The 16,583-nt window shown below is 36.5% G+C and overlaps 1 protein-coding gene across 3 annotated transcripts in view; it reads right to left on the bottom strand.

Annotated features, from left to right (window-relative positions):
• Window positions 1-15,889, bottom strand: part of LOC106882728 (uncharacterized) — a 176,770-nt gene extending 160,881 nt beyond the window's left edge. Inside the window, exon 1 of one of the 3 annotated variants that reach the window (XM_052967298.1) lies at window positions 14,739-15,889. In XM_052967298.1, the coding sequence (XP_052823258.1) occupies window positions 14,739-14,831 (93 nt within the window). In that variant the 5' untranslated portion in view covers window positions 14,832-15,889. The remainder of the gene's footprint in view (window positions 1-14,738) is intronic. The other 2 variants (XM_052967300.1, XM_052967297.1) reach the window with 2 other exon arrangements.
• Between the last annotated feature and the right edge of the window lie 694 nt (window positions 15,890-16,583).

Raw genomic sequence — 16,583 nt, 5'->3', positions numbered from 1 at the left:
AGGAAATCAATAAAAAAGAAACCAGAGTCATGGAAGAAGATGGAAAACAGTGATTTTGCTGGCAAAAAACATCAACATCTCTTTTCTCTGTCAGCTTTCATAAAAACTAGAGATTTCTTCGACGCAACGAGGGAACTGCTACATGGTCGTGCAATACGCTATGCTAAAAGTAGAAGTCAAATCTCTCACAAATCACACCATATTGTATAAGAATAAGGACATATTGGAGAGTGGCATCCAAGGCTTACAGTGAGTTATAGAATGTCATTGTCAGTCAAAGCTGACAAGATTTCTTTATCATTCAAAGATTAACGGCGTTTCAAAAATCGCAGGATGTTTTTTATTATTTATATACCATTACACATATACACACAAGTACATCAACTAAAAAAGAAATATACAAGTACATCTAAAAACTATATTTACACATCCATCCACTAACAACCACACCCACATATGCACCAATAACTACACAAATATGATTTATAGAATCCTGACAACTAAGACGGTGCTTTATGAATATATTACTCTTACAAGATAGAGACATTGTGTTACATTCGATCATTGTCTCTTGGCAAATAGCAGAGATGTCATAGCATCTTCGCAAATTGCTGAGAAACTGTAGTACAAACTAAGTATCATGGTAAACAACTGTAAAACTGTGGTTCATACTATCATAGAGTCCTGGTGAAGAAACAGGACAGGTCTTTAGGTTTTTCTTAGGCACAGGAGTGGCTGTGTGGTAAGTAGCCTGCTTACCAACCACATGGTTCGGGGTTCAGTCCCACTGCGTGGCACCTTGGGCAAATGTCTTTTACTATAGTCTTGGGCCGACCAAAGCCTTGTGAGTGGATTTGGTAGACAGAAATTGAAAGAAGCCCGTCGTGTATATATATATATATGTGTGTATATATGCGTGTCTGTGTTTGTCCCCTCCCCCCAACATCGTTTGACAACTGATGCTGGTGTGTTTACATCCCCATGACTTAGCGGTTCGGCAAAACAGACCGATAGAATAAGTACTAGGCTTACAAAGAATAAGTCCTGGGGTCGATTTGCTTGACTAACAGTGGTGCTCCAGCATGGGTGCAGTCAAATGACTGAAACAAATAAAAGAATTATGTGAATATGTAAATGTGACAAGACATAGGACATGATTAGCCTCTCAACTTGCCTTCCATATCTTTGTACTCTTAATCACTCTTTAAATCACATGGCTGTCCACTAGAATGTCTGATAGTTCCTGCAACTTGATACTGTTCTTTTGTTGCCCCTTTTCTTCCTCTTTCCATGCATCTGGAAACTTGAATCTAGCATTATAGCAAGAGTAGCAAAGATTGCACTAAAACAGATGTGTGAATATTTATGGAGGATAATAGTTGTATAATTAAGTGCTGGGCATTCAAAATGGATGGAATCCACGACGAAGATCAATGGTGACTTGGGATTAAGTGGTGAAAACTGATCTTAAAATGCTGAACCTTACAAACATGGTATAGGACAGCAATGAGTGGTGACAGTTTAGGAGAAAACCTGACCACCCATGCAAGCATGGCAAAACAGACATTAAAGTGATGGAAGTTGGGATGTATAATATATCTACATTTACAGTTTTATATTTAAGAGATGAGGAATTATGTACATTAGATGGATAGTTGTTCTCATCTTGTTTAACACAACTTTTTGGCTGATGTATCCTCCAGCCTTCATCAGGTGTGTTGGGGAAATTTCGATCTTGGGTTCTCATTCCTAAGGTATTTTTCGATGTTATTATTGATATTAATAATAATAATAATAACATTGAAAAATACCTTAGGAATGAGAACCCAGGTTCTAAATTTCCCCCAAGACACCTGATGAAGGCTGGAGGGTATATCAGCCGAAACGTTGTTTTAACAACAAACAAGATGTGGACAAATATCTGTCAAATGTAAATAATGTATCTACATTTAGTTCTCTCATTCATTCCTGTTAGGTCTACTTCCTTTCCCTCATCACTCTTCTCTCCTATTTACTGTGCCAAGCTGCCTGTGCAACAAGGATGGCGTTGGCACTGCATGTATTCAACATTATCATTGAACCTCTCTCCCATCACTATGATGGAGAGATGGCATCAGACACCTGTCCATATTCATACTCCTTCCACATTCTTTATCCATCTCACTTTCTCTCTCTCTCTCTCTCACACACACATTACTCCCTTCCTGCTCACTCATTATTGATATATATTACTCTTACTTCCAGGATTGCTATCACATGCTTTCCTTCCTTCCACTTTCTTTCCCCTCAGTACTGTTCATATTGTTTTGATTCAATCCCCTTACAAATAAACATGCTGTTGCTATGACTGTTTCTTTTCTCTAACTCCTTCCTTTATTACTCACTTGTCACTATCACATTTGTTTTTCATACTACCATGGGTTGGGTAGGTCATCACAGTCCTGGTTTTGACATATGGCCAGTAAGTGTAGCAGGCCTATGCAAGCTAAAAGTATTTGATCACTTTTGCCTTTGCTGAATCCTCATAATTCTCTCTGAACTTTTTCATCACTGTCACTGTCAGTTTGACATTCTTCAACTTTTAAAAATCTTTTCTAGAGTGAACTTAACTGTGATGCTGACTTACTAGATGTCCTCCTGGGAGACCATAAACAGTAAAGCAGCAGCTAGAAACATGGATTAATACCATAAAGTTAGATTTGATCCTTGTGTGTAAAGTGTCTACTATTGGAATTGAGAATTAATGCATTAACAGTGATCACCAAGCATGACTTGAGAATTTATGTTTATGATGCTGTGATTTACCAGTTGGGGCTGGATTAGCCTACCTTGGATGAAACTGACATAGATATAAATATAGTGATGAGGATGAGTGATGAGAGAGTGATAGGGGATAATGGTTAGCAATAAAGAAGGGATGATCACCTGGGAATGGCTGGATACATATAAATTCAATGAAATGCTGTCCCTCATAGCAAAGTTGCCTTGATGTGATAGAAACGAAATGATAGTATATACGTACATTAATAAGGGGAGAAGGTAATACAGAGAGAATAATGAAGAGAAGATAGTAATTGGAGAATTAATATGAACATAATGGTGAAGAGAGACCCAAATATAGACATGCATTTTGATTTCCATCATTATCATCATTATTTTACATAAGTTTTCCCATGTTTGCATGAATTGTAAAGATTCTCTCCCAAACAGTACTTCAGCGTAAGTTATACTCTTTTCTCATCATTTTCATGAGGCTCAGCCTTTTAAGATCAGCCTTCACCCTTGCTTCTCATGTGTTCCTTGGTCTCTTCCTTCATCATGCTCCATCCACTAAGCTCTCAATACCTCTTAAAAAAACTGATCTCTTTATGCATCACATGTCCATATCAGCCAGTCTCCTCTCATATAAATAACATCTGATTCTTCTTATACCCAACTTATCTCTCAACTCATTTGTGCTAAGTGGCTCAATACATGCTAACATTAAAATATTAAGTGGAATATACTTTTTTCCAACATTTGCAATTCTTTTGCATTTAAGGCCCAGGTCTTGCTAATGTGAAGTATTGCACAAGCATTGAACAATATACCCTTCATTCAAGAGAGAAACCTTCTGTTGATAACCAATAGCTAAGAACTTGTTTGCTAGAGTTAAAGACAACTATTGTGCTGATTCCACCTTCTGAGGCACGAATGTGTGGCCATAGCAGTCCTCTTTCCCTCAATTACATGTTAAGTTCAGAAAAGTTTTGATTCTTGAAATTATCTACTTGTTTCCAAGTTATTTCAGAGTTAATCAAACAACTAACATCATGAACATATTTATATGGAGAACAAGAAGCCATTGTTTACAAATCAAGGTAAATATCAACTTAGTCACATAAATACACACAAACATACATAATGTGTGTATATATATATTCAAATATATAATGTATAAATATGCATGTCTATAAATAAACTACACAAACACACACAATGAGCTTCTTTCAGTTTCTGTCTACCAAATCAACCCACAAAGCTTTCATCGACTTGGGATGATAGTGTCACCCAAGATGACACTAGCAATGAGACTGAATTCAAATCCATGTGATTGGGAAGTAAATATACACACAAGCCACTGGCCATGTTGTTTCATTTATGCAAATTACCTAAGCCATTAAAGTTTTTTTTTCATGTTTTGAGTGTCTCATTTGCTGGAGATAAGATAGGACAGCTGCTATGCTGATGATGCCTACTGGGGCAAAAACAGATGTCTACAGCTGTCCTCTTGTCTCTTGACAATCAGATTCTTTTTCCCTTAAAAGGATAGCAACTTGGAAAATTTTAGAAGAATGTATTATCACCTCTTTTGATTTTTGAGCTGGCACCATTCACCACCACCCTGGAAGCATAGATAATTTTAATAAATCGAGAATCTTTCTTGTATGGTATTCAATAGAAACTTATCATTGTTATTTTTTTTGTGGGGGAGGGGGTGCTACACATAATCATACATACACCCTCATACACATATACCAGTTTGTCTAGAGAGCAGTTATTTTGCTTGTCATAAAGCTTCCTTCTTTACCCCTACTCCTTAGTATGTGTGTGCATGTGTGGTTAATAATGAAGCAGAGAGAGAGAGAGAGCAGGGGGGGGGGAGAGGATGTTGTTCTTAAATTTCAGTTCTTTTTTGCTGACTTTGAAATAGTGATGGGATGAACATTCTAAAGAGTCTCTCCCTTGCCCCAACTGCCATTTTAAGGAGTCTCTCTCTCTCTCAGTATTTCCACCACCACCATTAACACTCAAAGGAGTTTCCCTCACTACCACCACTTGGAGGAGTCTTCTCCCTACTACTACTCACAACCTCCACCATGGTTAACACTCTCAGTTCCTCTCTCTTTCTTTCTCTATCACTGCAACAGGCATTAAGTTATCCAGAGTTAATTCTGGATGTAGTCTCACACTCCTTACAACTTACATTCTTTATATTTGCTGTGTTTCAGAAAACAAAATTAGGACACATTCTCAGCACTATCAAGGTTTACTGGCTTCACTCTTGATATAGTCATATAGAGTCATGCTCTGGTTACAATCACATCTGTTAGCCCTACCCACCCCTTTTTTTTTTTTTTTTTACTTAGTTAACTAAGTAGAGAGGCAATCAACCCCAACTGATTAATTTATACATTAAAGCATTCTACATCCTCTCCCCAATATCATGTGACTCCTGATATTGTCACTGGGCATAGAAACCATTTTCATTTCAGTCACATCTGTGAAGGGAATTGATATTAATTACCACAACAGCAGCATATGCATTTTTTTTTTTTAAATCTAATCTACCCCAGTAAAAATAGTGCTGGCACTCAATTAGAATCATCCTCAACTGATTTTAAGGACCAGGTGAAATATCAGAATAGATGTCCTCTTTCACTTTTATTATTCCTATGTTTTCATACGATGATAATTATAATTCTAAAGGTTTGTGGAGAACTCATTTTACCCATTCAAAAACTTAACTCAATCCTTTAATATTTGGTGTCAACATTTGTCAAAATATCTGCAAGTTAGCCACTGATACGGTTTCACAGCAACTGGCTTGGGAGAAGACTGTTGGTGAGTACATATAGGTCTCAGGGTTTTAGATATAATTTTTTCTCTCTCAGTCATTCCAGTTGTCATCAGAGGAAAAAAACTATAAAACTCCTAGGCCTATATAAGCTAGTCAAGTCTTGTCTTAGGCCAGTTGCTGTATAACTATATCAGTGACCAGGTCGCAGATAGTGTGATGGGCTGTAATTTGCTTTTGTCTTAAGAATTTTGATATTTTCCATTTTTACCCTTTTCCCACTTCTGTAACTTCTTCATAAGGTATAGGATTTCTATTCTAAAACTCCAAGAATTGATATAGAACATTCCAGGCTGCCAAGCATTCTTCCAACACAGACTCTTGATAGTCACATACCAGTGACAAACCATTTCTCAGACAATGGCTAAAAACAAAAAGATTTGTTACAAATTCTTGTATGTATATGTGGGAATGTGTTATGTCTGTCTGCCTATAAAATATAGCTTGCACTGTAGGGACATTCCTTACCTAAACAGCAGATAATAGTTTTGGTACCTGTCAATAGTATGTCTCTTCCAGCAGTGCCAAATGGCTTTGATGCTACCATGGAAATGTCCAGTTTGTTTCGACCCACAATGTAGCATACTTTTTCCTCACTGCATTCAGTCAGAAGTAGCTGTAATCACACAAACCATGCAGCTTCCAGCTTTGGTCATTCTCTCAGAATACCTTTGCCATATCCAAGAAGAATTTTGCTACCTTCACCAAGTCACAAATGACTGCTCTGTATTAAATACAATGCCAGCAACATAGGACATTATATATATTGTTTAAGCATGCATGCCCTTCAAGCCAAGTGAGACCTAAATCCAAGGCCTCTGCCAGGGGTGTAGCCAACCCACTTATGTGTACCTTTCTTCATTGGACACTAAACTCCGCTTGTGAAGACCTGTTGAGGCAAGTGAAATCGAAATCGAACTAAATTCGACGACTGGCACCCATGCCAACGTCGTCTCCTTCATTGGACACTAAACTCGGCTTGCAAAGACATGTTGGGGCAAGCAAAAGCGAAATCGTGATGGCACCTGTGCCCAGCGTCACCTTCCTGGCACTTGTAAAGACATTCAAGTGAGATCGTTGCCAATGCCGCTGGACTGGCTCCTGTGTAGGTGGCACGTAAAATACACCATTTTGAGCATGGCCGTTGCCAGTACTACCTGACTGGCCTTCGTGCCGGTGGCACGTAAAAGCACCCACTACACTCTTGGAGTGGTTGGCGTTAGGAAGGGCATCCAGCTGTAGAAACTCTGCCAAATCAGATTGGAGGCTGGTGTAGCCATCTGGTTCACCAGTCCTCAGTCAAATCATCCAACCCATGCTAGCATGGAAAGCGGACGTTAAACAATGATGATGATAATGATGATGACAGTAGTCTTAGTCAGAGTATCAGCAAAAAATGCATTGCAGTATTTGTACTGCATCTTTACAGACTGAGTTCAAATCTTGACAAGGTCAACTTTGCCTTTCATCCTTTTGAGGTAATACTAGTCAATTGCTAAGATCAATGTAATTACCTAACCGCTTGCCTTCAAAATTGCAGACCTTGTACCTAAATTGGAAACCATTTATTAGTAATTATTAGAATAAAGTATAAAGTTATAGGTTGGAATCTGTGAGTGTGTGGTGTCTATGCCTTTCCTAACATTTAATGACATAATACAGTAGAGTTAATTGACTCCCCATCAATATTATCTATTTTAGAGATGTCTTCATGTAATAAATTTACATACACACACACATACAAGAGTAACAACAAACATACACACAGCACAGATAACAGGAAACTAAGTTAATTATATATTATTATCATCATCATTAAGAAATGGCAAAAAAGGCGGTGAGGTGGCAGAATTGTTAGCATGCTGGGTGAAGTGCATAGCGACATTTCGTTTGTCTTTACATTCTGAGTTCAAAGTCTGCCGAGGTCAACTTTGCCTTTTATCCTTTCAGGGTCAGTAAATTAAGTGCCATTCAGGTACTGGGGTTGATGTGATCGACTTCCCCATCCCCCAAAATTTAAGGCCTTGTGCCTATAGTAAAATGGATCATTAAGAGATGGCAACGAATTGCAGATCTGGGGTATCTCAGTAAATGTCTTATAGTAGTAAGTTATGACCCTTTTGAGTGCAAATCCTACAGACTTTGCCTTTGTATTTGCTCCATTGAAATATGCACCTTCAAACCTACGATAGCGCTTATTACAACTGGATTTGTAGAATTGTTAAAGCACTAGAAAAATGGTGTGTAGCATTTATTCTGGCTCTTAACATTCTAGGTAAAAATCCTTTTGAGGTCAATTTTGTCTTTCAGCCTTTGGGGGCCCATAAAATAAAAGTACCAATCAAGTATTGGGTTTGATGATCTCAACTGTTCCACTTTCTCAAAACTGCTGGACTTGTGCCAGGCAGAATCATTAGCATGCTAGACAAAATACTCAGTGGTATTTCATCCATATATACATTCTAAGTTCAAATTCCACCAAGGTTGACTTTACTTTTCATCTTTTTAGTGTCAATAAAATAAGTATCAGTGAAGCACCGGAATCAATTTAATCAACTCCTCTTTCTTCCCTACAAATTTCAAGCCGTGTGTGTGTAATAGAAAGGATTATTATTACTATTAGGTGGCAAACTGGTAGACGCATTAGGGCATCAGTATTTCTTCTGAGTTCAAATCCTGCCTGGATCAGCTTTACCTTTCAACCATTTGGAGTTGATAAAAGAGTATCTGTTAAGTACTAGCATCAATTTAATCAACTAATCTTCTCCCCTCAAATTGCTGGCCTTGTGCCTAAATCAAAAGCCATTATTATCACTATCATTATTATTAATGTTGTTGTTCAACTCCAAGGATGACTGCGATCAAGCATCAGAACTATGAAAGAATGCACTTCAGCCTTGACCACTAGTTCTTGTTTTTTTAGATTATATGACCCTGTGTATATGGTGAAATTATGAGGAAGACTTGCCTATCATCTTCTCTATAGTGCTACATTTAGTGACCACATGTTTCAGCTAGGGCACAAGATTAGTAGCAATGGCAGAGCAACAGACTAAAAATACTATGCAATATTTAAGTTACATATCTTTACATTCTGATTTTAAATCCAGCTAGAGTTAACTTTATTTTCTTTTATTATATCCAGAATTAGCAACAGAACTACTGAAGTACTGCTTTGGTCTAATGTAATGTACACATACATACATTCATACATACATACATACATACATACATAAATATATATATATATATATATATATATATATACACACATGGTCTAACACACGTGAAAAATTATAATATACATAATTACATATCTTTTATCTGTTTCAGTCATTAGACTCCTGTCATGCTGGAGCACCACCTTGAAGACTTTTTAGTTGAATGAATTGACCCTAGTACTTATTTTTTCCTTTTAAGCCTGATACTTCTATCAGTCACTTTTACTGAACCGCTAAGTTATAGGGTTCAGTTACATAATCAAACCAACACCAACTGTCAAGTGGTGGATATAGACAAAGACACACACACACACACACACACATATAGAGGTCACTGATTGATCTTGTAATCATTTTGGACCTCTTTGAGTCTGTGCAGGATGTTTATTAGAAAGAGAGGGGCTGAACTATGTATTTGATCACCACTTAGTTATATGCAATCTGAGACTATCAACAGTAAGGAGAACTTGCAAAACTGGTAAGACCAGTGTGACTTACAAGTGGGAAGCCCTAGTAGATGATGAGATCAGAGACAAATATGTGGACATTATTGCATCCAAGTTCAGCCTTTCCTAAACAAACTGAGTATGTTAAAGTGAAGTGGAAATTGTTCTGTTCAGCAGTTTCCTCTTTGGTTATGCAATGCTGTGGGTGAAAGTAGATCTATGTGGTGTCAGGTGATAAAGAAACTTCTGATTTAACCAAGAATTCAAAGATGCATTCCAAGAAAAAGAAGGAAGCTTACAGAGCTTGGCTTAGAACTAAGTCTCCTCTTTTGTGCAAATGGCACAGTGAGGCAAGAAAAGTTGCAGCAAAAACAGTTAAAACATCCAAGCTGAGTCATGGGAGAACTTTGAGGTTAAGCTGGAATCTAGCTTTAGATTGGCAATGAAGTATTCTAGCAGCCCATCTGCTGACTTCATAGCAAGAAGCCCTCTTCCACACCTGCTATTAAGAAATTGATGGGAGGAAGAAAACTTAACGTCACAAACTCATATTATAGAAGGCATATTCTGGTTGGTCTGTGTACGCCCAGTGGCTTGGACCTCTAGAAAGACAATGGAAATCTGAAGTAATAATCCCAATGGGTTCCCAGTCCCTTATACACATGCATAGTCTGCTTGTTTGTTCACTGATCAAATTTCACTTTGCTGTTCAAGCTTAATTTTCATCAGAAACACTGTTCATTATTCAGTTTGTTCTTTTAGGTACACTTCTACACATACACCCAATGGGCTCCTTTCAGTTTCCACCTATCAAATCCACTCATAAGGCTTTGGTCGACTCAGGGCTATTGTTAATGACACTTGCTCAAGATGCCACTCAGTGGGATTAAACCCAAGACCACATGGTTGGGAAGCAAGCTTTTTAACCTCATAGCCTGGATATACACACACACACTCATCAGTGTGTGTGTGTGTATAATATGTGTATATGAACATATACACTTATGTGTTGATGCAGATTTTCTATGGTTGGATGCACTTCTTATCAAATTCTCTGGTTTCCATGCAAGGCAATAATATTTCCTAAAGGCCAAACATTTTCCCACAAAAAATTGGAAATGAACATTTGTATGATAGATTGTTGATTTACAAGCATCCTATGATACCAAGACAAGGGTGTATACACACACACACACGTGCATACACATACATGTATATATGATGGGGTTCTTGCAGTGCCTGTTGGCGAAATCTGCTCACAAGGGTGGCTTAGGGGCTTTAGTAGAAGATACGTGTTCAAGGTGCAGCACAGTGAGACTGAACCTGAAACCAGATGATTATACATATATATACGTACAAACCTCTGCTTATACATATATATGTATAGACACACAAGCACACATATATATATCATGGAATGATATGTCACAAACTGCATGACACTGGTATCATTGAGAAACTAAGGGAGTAGCTGCATGACTTTTTAAAAATAGAAGTCAGGACAGTTGCAGCCAATACTGCTCCTCTTCCGTCTTTCTCTCTGAGGAAACATCAATACCAAGTGGAGTCTTTCAAGTAGCTGTACAACTACTGTTTGTGGTGGCTCTCGGAGACATGCCCTCAATCATATAGACAGCCACTCTAACCAGCTATGCTACTGACAGATCTCAACTCTGGGACTGAAAATTATACCATTCACTGGAATTTAAATCATTGCATAGTATCAAGGAATCTACTTGGTTTGTAAGGACCCAATACTGCAACAGTTTAGGGTTCAAAGACCCACAACTTTTTTTAATAGCTTGGAAAAGCCCACAGAGATCTACGAGAAGTAAATGTGGCTATGTTCCAAGAACAATTACACAAAATTTTATCTGATATATCAGATGAACCCACATCACAGTAAGAAACACAAAGAAGGGCATCCAGGTCCAACTCACTCCTTCACTAGGAGTGGATTCTGGAGACAAGGCTAGTAAATAAATCTAAAATAAGAATTAACACTAATAGTGTGCCCCAGCATGGCCACAGTCTCTTGCTGAAACCATATATATATATATATATATATGTATATATATGATACCTATGTATATGTCTACACATAGACATCCAATGTATGTGTATGATCTCTGTCATTCTTATGAGAATTCAGTTGTTTCATGTACTGAATTTCCTGTTTCCAAATTAAGTGGTTTAGCATTCCACAGACACATGTACCCTTAACTTAATTCTCAGGAAGAACAGTGTGTGACATGACTGTATCTTTCGAATCACAGCATCTCCTTGATGGGGTTCTAAACAGTTTCCACACACCCAGTTTCACAAACATTGTATGTCTCAAACTAAGGCTCTAGAAAATGACATTTATCTATGATGCAATGTTGTGAAGTTTAACTCGGAACCTTGTGGTTGCAAACTTTTTCGCCATTTGGTTATAATGGACCTACAAATATAAACTATTTCTAGCACCACCTTCAATACTTCCATCGCAATTCTACATCAATTTCAACTCGCTACACCTTACCCATAACCACACCTTTATCATGGTCATCTGTCTATATGAGTGTATACCTATCTTTCTGTCTTGTTTACATTTTATGTTTTTCAATCTAGTTTCTGCAAGTAACAAGTTGTGATCACAAGCGTCAAATACACCGCATTTGTTGTTCCCTAACCTATTTCCGTCTTTTGTACAATTTCGAACCACATACACACACACACACATGCTGGCATATAATAGGGATTATCGCCCCCACCCCGAGTTTTTAAATGTTTTGAAGAAATGCATCTTTGTGTGTAAATTACCAAATGTTGATATTCGAAGTCTATAAATCTGAAAAAAGGTGGAAAAATGCTTGAGTTAAAGAATCACAAAGGTGTGATCACAAAGTCTAGTTAAAAGAAGTGCATGCAAAAAACTCTTTTCTATATTTTATCAAGGTAATTGTACACCCTCGAGAAAAGCATCAGCAAAATTTCGTTTAAAAATATGCAATTGTCAAAGTTGCGATGAAATAAAAGTCAGCGGCGAGGAGTAGGCACCGAACTGTAGGGATGCCATATAATTCTGAAACCAGTTGGATTGGGTGGGCATACATACATGCATATATGTATTAGTGGTTTAGTAATTGCTTTTCCTCATCACTAAAGCAAAATCAGTTTCGAAATACTCAAATTATATGTTAGTTACAAAACCTGGTCTTTGGAATTTCGTTACACACATTTATGAGAAAGAGGCAGGCTAATATCAAACAGAAATGAGTGTGCATGTCTGTCTGTAAATGGATGATTTGGTCATCGTTCTTTCCAAAATCTGTTAAGAATAATCGAACCGTCGTTAAGAATTATCTTTAGAACTAATTGATATTATGGTATAGGGGCGCTAGCAAGATTCAGTGTACGATAATACTATGTCTGACAGAAACCACAGCAACGGGATACGTGCATGTGTGTATAAATAGAACAAATGTATGTATATGCATGAGTGTACACTCACGCATACATGAATATAAAAATTCGTGGATGTATGGGTGTGAATAAACCTTCATTAATTCCCATACCTTTTTCAAATATTTTCTCTATCTTCAAACATCTTGTCATTGCAATTAAGACTAAAGCAATTTTATATATATATATACAGAATTAACATATATATATATATACACATACATACACACTCACCGACGTATGTGTGTCTACCTTATGTGCCAAGTCAATTTACTAACGTATGTAGATTATTTTGTTTCTATCTGCTTTGTCCACCTCAGTCAGATATAATGCTTTTGTTTGCGCGCGTGTGTTCAAACGTTCGGAAGGAAGTCGGATTCATTAAGTTTCCAGCAAACCTTTAAAGAGATTACTTCACTTTTGCATTTGGTTTACACGATTCTTAATGTGAAATCGTGTTGCAACAAATCTTGTCTTGAGAGAGTCATTACATCAATAATAATGACATGCACTGTGTGTGTAGTATTATTATTGGTATAATGACCCTACCAAAATACAATAAGCTTTAAGAATATATAAATCTTTATATACATATATTAAAGAAATATGAAGTATGTTTCGTAGAAGGCATTATTTCCGTTCATTAAGCAGGAGAGGGGTGTTGTCCGAAACATTAAATTGTCTCTCATATCGCCTGGCGGCACAAAGACTTAACTTTAATTCCTATTTTAAATGTATTCATTTGGTTGGTTTCGTTTTTCATGCTAAGCTTAATAACCACATCGACACTATAGGACTAGTTTTCTGAGATTCTCATTTCTCGTCCTATCCTTTCATAAATTTTCGGCTGATAGCTTGTATTGTTGGATGTTTATGTGTCAGGTTTTCCTTAAGTACTATGAAGCACGCATGTACGCCAAGGGTTTATATGTGTTTATTATGTGTGGTTTGTATGCAAGGCATTCATTCCGTGAGCGATATTTGTGCGTGCGTATATATATATATATATATATATATATATATATATATATATATATAGGGATAGATAGCTATAGATGTGTGTGTAGAGAGAGAGAGAGAGAGAAGGAAGCGATACACACACGTACTTGTGGTATTCTTTTAGCATCTAATTTGAAATTATCTAGAGCAGCAAAAACCGTAATTAATTTTTTGTTTTGGAACTCTTTTAGGCATCGTAGACTACGACAAACCAGTTAAAAAATTAAAATAAAACAAAAAAAAGGAAAAGTACCCCACGCTTCCCGTAATTTGACTTTCTTTTGAAATGTTATTTTATATATATATATATATGCCTTAAACATCAAAGAATTTGATTCTTCAAAATCATGCGTAAAATAAATCTGAAATATGTCCTTTTCGTTTCTACACATTCGTAAACTACGATGCTTAAAACCTATAGATCCGAAGAAATTACGGTTGGCGGAACAATAGACACTTTCCGACTCTATTTTATAGGAATGCACGCACATGTATATGTGTACATGTGGGCATGTATATGTGTGCTAGGAAATGAGGAAGGATTTCGGTATACAAACTTTGTATGGGTTATTTAAAATTCATCAATGGAACCCTGTCTGCGAGTAGAGAAAGAGAAAAAGTGAGAGTAGTGCGAGTGTTATTGCTCCAGATTAACATGAAATGTGATTATATGGTCACAAACATTAACATAGAAATTTGTGCATGTTTGTATGTCGGTAAAGTGAGACAAAAAGAGAGAAGACTTGGTGTGTATGTAAAAGAAAAAAGATCAAAATATAACAGTGTACTCAACTGGTATATGGAAGTGTACCTGTGAAAAACCCTGTTGAAATTGTCACTGAGATAGCGACATAACTGTTGGCGTAAACACATTATATACATGTGTGTGTGTGTATAGATAGATAGTTATGTATTTAAGTGTGTGTGTGTATCAACACAAATGAATTCTTAATGTATTTTTAAACAAATATAACCATTAGAATAATGTATAGGTTTATATTTACTCACCTGTGACAATGGGACGGTAGTAGAGGCCTGGCTGTGTAGTACTGCCAACAACAGACCGAACACAAGTAAAGTCGTTTTAAGTAGCATTTCCATTCCGACTTTGATCTATGTATAAATATATATATGCAGATTATGAACCAATAGGAACAGGGAAACTAACTCCAATAAAGCAATCAGACATATATATATTTACACACTCAGATGTAATCTATATATATAAGATAAATATGTGTGTATGTATTTATCTTTCCTTTTGAAATTCCGAAATGAGCGATTGAGAAAAACTGATTTGAAAAAATATAAATGGCAAGAAAGAATAGATTAAAACACCTTTCTTTCGTAATTTTTTTGGGGGTTTTCTTTACAAAAAAGGGTAGTTTCTTTAGATATATACCTATCTATATATATAATTTATAGATATATATATATAAATTTTAAAAATCCAGTGGGAATATATTTCGTGTGTGTGTGTGTATATATATATATATTTATGTATGTATATATATATATATATATATATATATATATATATATATATATATATATATATATACGTATATATATATATATATCTATATATCTATATGTACAATGTGAAGGCGGGAGAGCGGAATATTTAGGATCAGCTCACATAAAATCTATCGCTTCTTTTGCTGTTATATATCAACACCGTCAACATATACGTAAACATGTGTATAGTGTTTCTTTTTTTTCTCCAATTTATGTATAACTGAGTGCGTATACATATATATATAAAATGTTTGTGACGTTGAGTGAACGTATGTGCTTGAATATAAAACAAAATAAAATTAAAATACAAAATATATATTATAGTCGTCGCTTTCTTACAGAATCAATGAATGTAGTTACATGTTAAACGGTGATATGGTGGCTAAAGATAACAAGAAAAAAGAATCCGACGTCGCTTTTGATTTGGAATTATTCCGTCCTCATGTATTATTGCTGTTTTAGTATAAATTGCCCAGACCGTCAATGTATAGGTTGAAATGTGCTTGTGTGTGTACAGTATGGGTGTTTAAAGCGGTAATAGCGCTAATCGACGGGCGGGCGGCGGTGTACAAGTATTTCTATTGAACGACAAGAGTAGCAGTGAAGCAGAGTTACTTGGCATAGGACGGGGAGTAAATTGCTACGCCGAGCGCGGAAGGATATCATTGCTAAGGCTTTAATGGCAAAAGGGAGGTGGTGTAGCATAAACAGAAGCTAAGGGGGAGAAAAAGAAAATAAAAGAGGGAGAGAAAGAGGAGAGGAGGCAGAGTAATAAACGAATGAGAGAAAACGGGAGAAAGAGAGAGAGAGAATGGGTAAAACACATAGATTACCGAACAAGAAAAAGAGAATAAGGACGCCAATGATATATACATGCATATATATATATATATATATAAAGATAATTACGGCATTATATAGGAAGGACGACGAAAAGGAGAAGCGGAGTGTGAGTGGGTTAGGGAAAAGCATACTGAATTAAAGAGAAAGAAAGAGATAAAGAGACGTAAGATGAAAAAAAGCGAAGGGTTTAAAAGCCGGAGGGATAGTGAGAGGGTAACTAGAGGTTATAAAGATAGGCAAAAGAAGGCGTAAGAGAGAGAGAAACAGAACGTGAGTCGGTATTAAGGGGAAGAAACGGAAAGAGCGATGACAGAAAAAGAAGCCAGGGAAGTGTAAAGAGAGAAAGCGAAAGAAGTCTTCATGTGTGTGTGTGTGCGTATATACGTATATATGTGTGTGCATTTCATGTGTATATTGTGCGCGCATGTGTGAGTATACATACATTTATATATGAGTGAGTATATATATATATATATATATATATATATATAT

This window comes from Octopus bimaculoides, chromosome 4 (assembly GCF_001194135.2).
Source record: "Octopus bimaculoides isolate UCB-OBI-ISO-001 chromosome 4, ASM119413v2, whole genome shotgun sequence".
NCBI classification, from domain to species: domain Eukaryota; kingdom Metazoa; phylum Mollusca; class Cephalopoda; order Octopoda; family Octopodidae; genus Octopus; species Octopus bimaculoides.
This window is presented reverse-complemented; position numbering and strand designations above follow the sequence as displayed.